The 9,973-nt window shown below is 42.1% G+C and overlaps 1 protein-coding gene across 1 annotated transcript; it reads right to left on the reverse strand.

Moving 5' to 3' along the window:
* Window positions 1-849: 849 nt before the first annotated feature.
* LOC115749930 (GDSL esterase/lipase At5g55050-like) lies at window positions 850-4,129 on the reverse strand. The gene is made up of 5 exons (XM_030686977.2): window positions 3,469-4,129; window positions 2,740-2,885; window positions 2,072-2,305; window positions 1,694-1,943; window positions 850-1,585 (listed from the first exon to the last, which is right to left on the reverse strand). Exons 1-5 carry the CDS (start codon window positions 4,055-4,057, stop codon window positions 1,359-1,361), a joined length of 1,446 nt encoding a protein of 481 aa, XP_030542837.2. The 5' UTR covers window positions 4,058-4,129; the 3' UTR covers window positions 850-1,358.
* Between the last annotated feature and the right edge of the window lie 5,844 nt (window positions 4,130-9,973).

Raw genomic sequence — 9,973 nt, forward strand, 5'->3', positions numbered from 1 at the left:
TGATTAAGCTCCTTTCTTCATTCACGCCTCTGGCCTCTCTCTCGCTCGACGCTCACAACCACAGCTCACGTCGTCGCTTCTCGTAGCCTTGCTCACGATGCTCGTCGCTCACTCTCAGTCACGCCTCTCATAGTCTCACCCTCGCAGGCCTCTCGAAGTAGTCTTGGTTGAGTTATGATTGCTTTTCTGGGCCGGACAAGTCTTCGAGAAATCGTCGGTTCATGAAGCGATTCTCATCGTTCGCTTTCCCCCCCTTCCTCGTCGGATTTTTTTGTCTTAAAGAGTAGAGAATTTGTCTTGGGACAGGGTCCAAAATTTTTTTTGTTTGTCAACTCATGTTAGGCTGAAAATTGATTAGCTCTGGTGAGATATTGAGGGTTTTTAAACAATTCTATGAACCCTGGTTGTCCCCATAAAAGAGACGATGAACAGTGCCCTGAGTTGAGACGATGAACAGTGCCTTGGAGAGGGTAAAAACAGGTGAGGGTCCCGGGCGAAACAAAGGAAAAAAAATTTAAAAAAAAAAAGAAGAAAAAAGAAAATAAAAAAAGGAAATGACAAAAACAACCTTGATTAGGCCCTCTTTTGAAACAAAAAAGGACACTTTATACTCTTCTTTGAAACGAAGTTTACTTCAAACCTTATTTGATAAAAATGAGAAGACTTGAAACCCTTATTTAGAATTTTTCCTACCCATTAAAATGACCTACGGTTCTCCTGCTACGTCCGATGAATTCCAAATGAGAATGCTTAATCAAATATCTTGAGAGCACTTACGGTCCCGACTACATCGAGACGGTCGATTTCTAAATAAAGAGTCTTCCAGACGCACTAAATAAAGCTGAAAAGTGTCTCCTCTTGACGTCCGCTAGATCTCATCTCCTGCCCTCTCGAAAGTTAAGTAGAGAGACCATGAACATTGAGTAAGTGTAAGTTGGCCTTCCATCTACTGATCATTGTCCATTCACCTTGCGGAAATTTTCGCTTCTACTATGAACCTCCGGTGTAAATGTTACTGGGAGCATTCCCCAAATCTAGCCTTTTTTGGATGCTTCGGTTTATAGTAATACTTTCTGTCTACCCAAAAAGGGAAAGGAAATAGTGACTGGATCTCTCGTCCGTTTGTTGGAATTTTTATAGTTGCTCTGAGATTAACGCAAATAACAATATTAACTGAAGATGCACTTTCTTCTGATATACAAAGCCCTGCAACAGAATGACATCTGCAAAAGCAACGATTTTCCTTAACCCATGTATCCCCAAACACCAAATCGCTTTAGACGATATATAGACAACCTGTACTATGTAATCTTCCTGTCTGAAATTTTTTTTCTTCGAATTTGTGTTATTTGTTTTGCTTAAGCCTGGACGGCGGCCAGTTGCTGGAGGTCCATTGGGTACGCGTACTGTGGCGAACCATGGAAGACTTCGTCTATCATAATGCGGGCCGCCGCTTCTGTGGGATGGTATCGATCCCAAAACACATGGTCTCGCCGGTTGGGGCAGTACTCTGAAATTGGTAAGCATGCAACTTTTGCGTTCAGGGTACCGAGACCGCAGCAAGCTGCTTTCACCTCTGTAAAACCTGAAGAAATAGTACAGATATTCGTTAGCTGATGGCCTAAAGATCAGACTCTATATAAAGGAGATTCAAAAGGTCTGATTAAATCACGAGTCCCTCCTGAAGTCCTACCATAAGCAGATGGATTCTGAATGAAGTTTTGCAGGACGGTGTAGGTGTCCAGGTAACTGTAGCTTATCTCCTCGAGTTCGGACTTCAATCCCTTCAACATTGCCAGGAGCGCTTCGTTATACATGCGCGCCCAGGAATTCGTGTCCTCCTTGCATGCGGCCGTTTTGTTCTGGTTCCTCTGTGATGGACAGCATCCGATCGGCCCGAGCCCCGCGAAGGCGAACTTGCGCGCATCGTAACTGTGGAGACGCTGCCATAGGAATTCAGAGTTTCTGAAAATTTTTATCAGAAAACGCACCTTGGTAGTCGATAATGCACAAGTAACGAGCAAGTTCACCTAAAACTTCGCGTTAGGCTGATTTTAAGGAATGTAGTTACCTTTAACAGATCCTTCAGCGAAGAAGCCATGAGGTCGACGTATTGCTGCGGCGTGTGCTGCTTGCGGGTATCGGAGGATCTGGAGTAGCCGAAGATGTCGTTGCTGCCGATGACGATGACGAAGAGGGACTTGGCTACGTGCTTCTGGGCACCAGACGATCCCATGTGTCGCACCAGGTTATCGTGCACCGCGAGGAAGTAATCCACTTGCTTGGTCAAAGGAATCGCTTGATGCTACAAAATAAAAGCAAATACTGAGTCACGCTCTCAAAGAAGCGGGTTTAGCTCAGTTGGGAGAGCGTCAGACTGAAGATCTGAAGGTCGCGTGGTAGATCCACGCTCACCGCACTCTTGACGTTTTCATTTTGCAAATGAAAAAGAAACATCCCGCTGTTTTGTTTTTTCAAATAAAAGAGATCAAAATATGGGCTTTAGTACGAATCGGTGTCATTAAATGTGGCCACCACCCATCAGCAGTCCCATGATGTCGCCACCCATTATTCCTCACAAATTCAGGAACAACTCGGTTAGCCATTACTTCGATTGGTCTTAAATCAAATGCTACCTCGGAAGATTTGATTTGTACTGAACTGAAGTAAAGAAAAACTGAACAGCTTGCTTGGCTAAATTTGATTGCAAAAAATCGAAAGATGGTTTCTGTTACTTACAAATTCCTCGTCAATGCCGTCAAAGATGCCAGCACCTGCGGAGGCAAAGCTAACGCCGGTGAGGAAGGGCGACGAAGAATTGCTCTGGCTGGAGTTGGAGATGAGGGCCAGATACGGCGGCGACGTCGGCAACCCCAACTTCTCGGCTGCCCAGAAAGTTCATAACATTCAGTCAACTACGAGGCGTAAAGGCTTTCCTTTTTTTTTTTTGTATCCTTTTCTCTTCGCTCTACGCATGAAGAAAGATAAAAATCTAGCCATGGGATCTAAAGCAGCCAGGTCCCAGCAGATAATTCGGTAGATATTAACGTAGAAATAGCAAGGCGACGGTAGGCCAAGATTGCAAAAAAGGGAAGATATCTATCGACGGTAGGCCAAGATTGCAAAAAGGGGAAGATATCTATCGTTCTTAACATTAAAGGGGTGAAATTGATCCCCTTTTCTGAAAGGGCATGTCCTTATCACATGTATTATGCGGCCACAGCGACCCGACACCGAAATGATAGCGCGGAAACTCAGAGAGAGGTCGAACTTTATCATTCAGCGTATGCTCTTACATCAACTTTTTTCCATATGTCTCGTCCTCAAATCGATGTCGAATAGAGATTATTCGATTAAGGGCCAAGCCAGGGAGGGTGGATCGAATGATGGATACACGAGCCGATGATGCACGAAGAATCGAAAGCATGTGCAGAGTGGATGCCGAGACTCATAGAAGTTAGGCGTTACCGAGAAAATCCGCGGCGTTCTTGCCGTTGCTGAACCTTCCGGTGGGCTTGTGGGTGGGGCAATCCACGCCGTTGTGCGGGAAGTCGGCTTTTGCGAACGAGACGGGCAAGTAGTTGTTGTTGCCCACGTCCACGAGCGAGTCTCCGAACACGAAAACCGCGGGCACCATCTGTCCCTCCGAGCAACTCGAACCCAACAGGACAAGAAACACGACCCAGAAACCACTCCTAGAACAAACACGACTAGAAGCCATTTTCATGTCCCCCCCGCTCTCTCTCTCTCTCTCTCTCTCTCTGAGATGTCTGTGTAGTGTCTGATATGCAAAGCGAATAAGGTGATGGGCTTTTATGGACGGAGGATGGAGATAGGCTTTGTACGAGGTGTGAAAGCAAGGACGGATCTTCCCTTTTCTAAATTTCCCTTTTTTCGGACAGTGGGATGGAACGGGAATGGGATGATGAATCAGCGAGAACAGCAAGTTAGCAACGTGGATTCTGTCCCCAACAAACATGCCATCTTTGTTATTTGGCCCTTGTCGTGGAAGACGACCCTTTATTGATTTCTGGAGATTGTTTATCGTTCTTTCCATTGCGCGCAGCCTTTTCGGTTTCTCATTAATTCCTGTCTTGACTCCCGATTTGGATTCGACAATGATTCCATGCTAGGTGCTCCCGGATAGAAACTAAAGTACTATCCTAACAACAAGATAAGAAAGACCGATCTGGAAGATGAATTGAAGGATCATGCTCTCGATAGCTCATTCATACGATGAATCAAGTGTAATAACCTTTGTACTACCGAAAACACGGTAGGAGTCCTGCGAGTGTATTTGCGTTTGGACTACACTATCAGAACGTTATGTATGTCCCGACATAAGGGTGTTACGACTATCGCGACTAACGGGGTTAGGGATGATTAGGGGTTTTATTTGATAATTCTGTTGGTTACATGTATCTCTCAAGATTGCGTATATCGCTTTTTGATTGTGCATACATTGATTGATATATGTTACCTTCAATAGTCATCTCATAAAGTTAGTAAATAGGTTAATTTACTCTTCATTATTTACATTGAAATATGTACAAATTCAACATTTCTCTCTTTCACTTTATTATTCTTAACAAATACAATGACAAAGTATGCTTTACCATCTCACATTTGTGAGGTATTAAAATAATCGATAGTCAGCGTGTATATTAAAAATAACACAATAACGCGAGAATATAGACAATAAGAATCATTCTTTGGCTATGGTGCCTATGATATGAGATATGTCAACGATTGTAGTGTATGCTTGACACCGAAAAATAACCAACTTTACATTTTAGTCATTATCGGCAAGCAACAATTTAGTTGGAACAATCGACAACTTGCCAATGATGCCATCCACTCCCAATGGGAAAGTCATCGACAAGTGCCTTCAAGAAGACTTGAGAATTTGATTGACAAAGTCCTTGACAAGCGAAACAGTACCAAAAAAGTTGTAAATCTATTACGTTGGTATTAAATCATTCATAAACCTATTACATTGGTCCAAAATAGATGTGTCAATATGGGTCTTTGACTCACTTTTTAGTCCCATTTTATTCATTTGGATCATATATGAATTCAGTAGATTTAAAAAATGGATCAAATATGGATTTAGGCTTATAAAACCTATTCAAACATGAGTTTTAACTCAACTCATTTTCTACCCGTGGCCTGCAGTTACCCAAACGCTACTTGTCAATGGACTTCAACCGTATTAATTATATTTTATATCTTGTTTTATCTTTCTTTTTATTTATAAGTAAAAAAAAATTAATAAATGTAAAAACTATTTTGGGACGTTGCCCGCCGCAACCACCCAGGCAAAGCGGTACACGATTGACTAAGGACAAAGTGGGCTACTGTGATAACGCCAATCGGCAATACGAAAATTGGACACGCGTGGAAGAGTCTCAACAATTGTGACGAGGCTTCTCGCGATCGGGACAGGCACGTCGTCGCAGTGGTTCACGGATTGCTCGTGGTGGCTGATCAGCACACGGTGGTTCACGGCCGACGCAGGGGCATGACGATGACGGCAATGTTGGGGCTCGCGGTGGTGCACCACATCGGACGGCTAATTACTATTGTCGATGGACAGCTCGAGTTCACGATCCGCGGATGGTCGCTCGCGGAGTTGCCCGGATAGTCTCGGCTCCATTACTTGCACAGGAACAGGGATTAATGCGACTGGTCAGAGGACCGATGCAGGCTCGCGGTTGACGCTTCTCGGACATTCCTGGATTTCTGACAAAAAAAGAAGTTTGATCAAAGAAGGAAGCTTTGACCACAAAGACCCCTCAATAGGCTCAATCAACCACCAGGTGACCAGGGGACCGAACATGCTGGGACTTTGCCAAGTTTTGCCGCTCGTGGCGGAACCTGCAAAGCTTGCATCGGCGGGCGGCAGCGTTGGGCGAGGGGCGGCGTGAGGTGGGCAGCAGGCCACCATCTCCGGCTGTCGGAGAAAAAAAAAAGCAATAATTTATTTATAATAATAAATAATAATTTTTTAATAATATAAAATTTTAAAAAGTTTAAAATTGAAAAAAAATAAAAAAAAATTCAATTGCAAGAAAGTGTTTTTCAATATCATTTTTCTTAATAAATTATAAGAAATAAATATTTCATTATCTGGTTAATATCAAAGTATTTAAGTAATATGGGTCAGGTATGTGTTGGATATAGGTTAGCTCATGTATGGGTCGTTAAATCTGTACTGTGTGAAAATGATTTAAAACAAGTTAAATTGATCAATATAAGTCGAACCATTTTCGACCCGATCCAAATCGGATCCGACTTGCTCGTTTGATATCTTTAATTCAATTAAAAGATTTAGAACCGAATTGTTATCGATATAATAAGTTTACGATTTTTTTGCTACTTTTCTCGACAACGAGCAATCAACACAAATATATCTTTTGGATGCTATGTCTATTGCCGCTATTTTGGGTTTTTCTAACTCTTTTTTATAAGTGTTCTAGATAATATGAGTTATCGATGTACTTAAAATCTTGAAGGATATATTTCATTATTTTTCTTTTTTTTCTTTGTGGTCTAAATTTCATTATTTTCAGCAAAACATTTATTTGTTGAAGTATCACCGCAACGCAAATAAAGATGTAAATAGAAATATCTTTCTGATTAGCAACGTGGCGACTGGGCTGCTTGAGATTTGTGGTCGAGTGGACCCCACCGTCCAATAAGAGGGAGGGTTGAAAGTGGGGTCAAACTTACTCCGAGTCTAGCGTGGCATCCTCGGACATCGCACCGTCCCACACTCCCTGCACTTCCTAAAGCTGACCCTTCCTTGAAATTATTGCTCTAATGCTTTGCAATGCTTCCATTTGCTCAGGACAAAGTCCTCAAAATTCGCCCTAATAATTAATTCTAGAAACCTACGCGCACCGAAGACCGGAGTCGCCGGATCATTTGCATTAAGCAACTATTTTGGTAGTTACCCTCTCGTTCTTTTCCTTTATTGCTCAAGTACTTCATAACTTTCTGGTCTCCTATTGAATGGCTCTAAGATGCCATCATCTCAAGTGTTGAATATTAGATTAGCCCACAAGTTGCGTAATTAAAGATGAGGAAGAAAAACTAGTGTCATTTGGAACACTATAGTGTAAATATTCTACATGTTAGAAGATAATTTCAGGGGAATTGGCTAAGAGAATGAGGCGTTCAAAATTCAAATTAGAGATGTCAAATGGGTGGGTCGGGTTGGGTTTGGGTCGGATCATAAATGGTAACGTCCAAATTGACCCATTAACCTATTTATGCGTAATATAAATTTCTTAACCCATACTCAACCCAATCCATACCCGGCCCGATCCATTTGTAAAAACACTTATATATTTAATCCATATCAAAATCATGGGATTAGCATCAGCAACCAAGGCAAAGCATTAATGATATCTATATCGGTCTCAAATCCACTCGACAATCTCTATCAAAGCTCCACAATCCATCACTAGCAACCAATTTGCACCACTCCACCTAAATCAACTGAAGCAACTCCGACCCATGGATCGAAACCAAATCAGTTGAAAACCCAGTCGATACTCACCCATCATTTTTCGTAAGCAATAAGGACATAGAGAACCGAGCTTGCAAACGCACCTCCTTGAGCGAGTCCATGGTCGGGGTCTCAACGATAAGGATGCGGTTGTACTGGTTAGCCTTGGCCTCGCCTCGGCCGTCCAAGACCACCATGGCAATCATCTTCCCCTTGAGCAGCTTTGGGTGATCCGCCACCATCCGTGAGAGTCGTAAGTCGGCAAGAGTCGAGTCGAGTCGAGTCGAAGAGGGAGAGAGAAGATCCTAAAGCTATGTCGCGTCATGAGTGAAGAGTCTAAAGACCGAAGATTGAAGAAGAAGAGATTGGGTTAAATGAGTTAACTGGGTTCTAAATGGGTTTAGAGTAGACCCATTTATGACCCATCTATTTTGGTCTTCTAATTTTTAAAACCCATTATGGCTAGTCTAGGAATAAAGAGTGACCCATTTAAATAAAAATGGATTTTAGACCCATTTTGACAGGTCTAATTCGAATGCAACAGATCCTTTGCTCATGACTCGCGTCACTTCTCTCCCACTCATAGCTATTGAGGATCGCTAAATTACAAAAAAAGTCTTAAACTCATTACAATTATGACAATTTAGTCCTAAAACTTTCTTTTTACCAATTTAGTCCTTACAACCAACTTTGGCCAGCCGACGTTGACGTGGCAACTTTTCATAATATGTGAATTTTTTTTTATATTTTTTTCTTTTTTCTTTTTTCTTTTCAAGCTTAGGGTTGGGACGCCCTCCCTGGCACTAGGCAAGAACATCGTCGCCAGATCTAGGCCGGGGGCTACTCTCCCTCACCCGGTGTTGGCGAGGGCCTCCAGGCAACCTAGACCCTAAGCCAAAAAAGAAGAAAAAGTAAAAAAAAGAAAAAGTTATAGCATAATTCAAAGAAACGTTAAAATATTATTGAACTTTGTCATGTCGGTGCCAGCAGCGCCATTCAACGCTAACCGATCAAAATGGATTGGAAGGACTAAATTAACGCAAATGCAAAAGATTTAGGACTGAATTAGCACAATTACAATAGGTTCGAGATTTTTTTGGTAATTTTCCATTGGAGATCGTATTGACGCTTTGTGTATGGAATCTTATCAACTGCACACCGACAGAGCAAGCTTATGAATCGAAGATCAGCAGATGTATATTGACTTGTGTAGCTCAGAATTAAATGAGAGCGAGTGTTGCGATTTCGTGTAGATTGATATGGAACTGAATGAAATTTATTGCTTTCACACTTCGAGAATGTGACATTTCAATGAAGTGACATGTTTTGACAAGCCTCGTGACTCAAAGATCCGTGTGGAGACCATCACCTTATTCGTCTTGACTTGGTTTGCTGGCACATTGCTCCTCTTAATTTTTTTCTCGAAAAAACATCATTTATGGCGCACTTTCGTGGAGAATAACGTGGTAAAATCCGACCATCTCCACTGTCTTGTGCTTGCAGCACCAATGCTTTTGCTTCCGCAGACTCCTCTACACTTATGAATTTCCTACCTTGTATCCCTCCATAGCTATGTGAATGTGATGATGGAAAATCTATCGGTGCAATTTATATTTTGTATCCAAGCACTTCCGCTCGAGTGGCGATTGATGGAATAAGGTAAGTCTATTGTGTGCCCGGTACTTAGCCAATACGTGGAGGTGGAATGAGAGCGAGCGCGGTGATGGTGGGAACATGAACCGTCTGAGTATGAAACAATGGAGGATTTGTGGGTTTTGGTGGGTCATGTATAATTCTGATCAAGAAGGCTTGAGAAACTCCAAAGGAGTGGTTCCAAAAGTCGTTCTACAAGAATCCATGAAGCGTGTGGAAGGGGGTCACTAGCTCTGTTTTCCTCTCCTTTGGGTGCTTGCGCACCATGAGGCTTGTCCAACTTCACAATATCAGTTCAACGATGCAATCATTATCGAACCACGACAGTGTAAATCTTTTAGAAGGGATGGGTTTGTACCGACATGGAGAAATTCAAACTTAGAAGGGATATTAGTGGCTGAAGAGTTCACACATTGGAAGAAGAAGAAGAAGAAGAAGAGACAGCTCAATGATCATTCAAGGGTCAGCCAATTTCCATTGTGATTATGGGGGTCTACTTATTGTGGGAAAAATTATTGAAAAAGTCTTAAACTTATTGAAATTGTGTCAATTCAGCCTTAAATTTTTTTTAGTCATTTCAATCCTAAATATTTTGCATTTGTGCCGATTTAGTCCATCCGGCTAATTTTAATCGAAAAATGCCGACGTAGACGCCGATTGTCCTACGTGGCACGATCCGCACTAATATGGACAAAGCTTAAATAACATTTAAAATATATATTTATTTATTTATTTTATTTTCTTTACTTTTTTAATTTTTCCCTTGTACTTAGGGCTGGCAAGGGTCGCCGGCTCTAGGCGAGAGCC

The sequence above is a fragment of the Rhodamnia argentea genome, chromosome 2 (assembly GCF_020921035.1).
Source record: "Rhodamnia argentea isolate NSW1041297 chromosome 2, ASM2092103v1, whole genome shotgun sequence".
Lineage (NCBI taxonomy): Eukaryota > Viridiplantae > Streptophyta > Magnoliopsida > Myrtales > Myrtaceae > Rhodamnia > Rhodamnia argentea.

What these genes read in the sequence shown, in the direction of transcription:
- LOC115749930 (XM_030686977.2), bottom strand. Translation starts at nt 4,057, where the DNA reads ATGGAAAGAACGATAAACAATCTCCAGAAATCAATAAAGGGTCGTCTT. An exon ending in ACGGCATTGACGAGGAATTT is followed by an intron (nt 2,306 to 2,739) that starts GTAAGTAACAGA and finishes TTTATTTTGTAG; the next exon opens with CATCAAGCGATTCCTTTGAC. An exon ending in TCAGAATCCATCTGCTTATG is followed by an intron (nt 1,586 to 1,693) that starts GTAGGACTTCAG and finishes CTATTTCTTCAG; the next exon opens with GTTTTACAGAGGTGAAAGCA.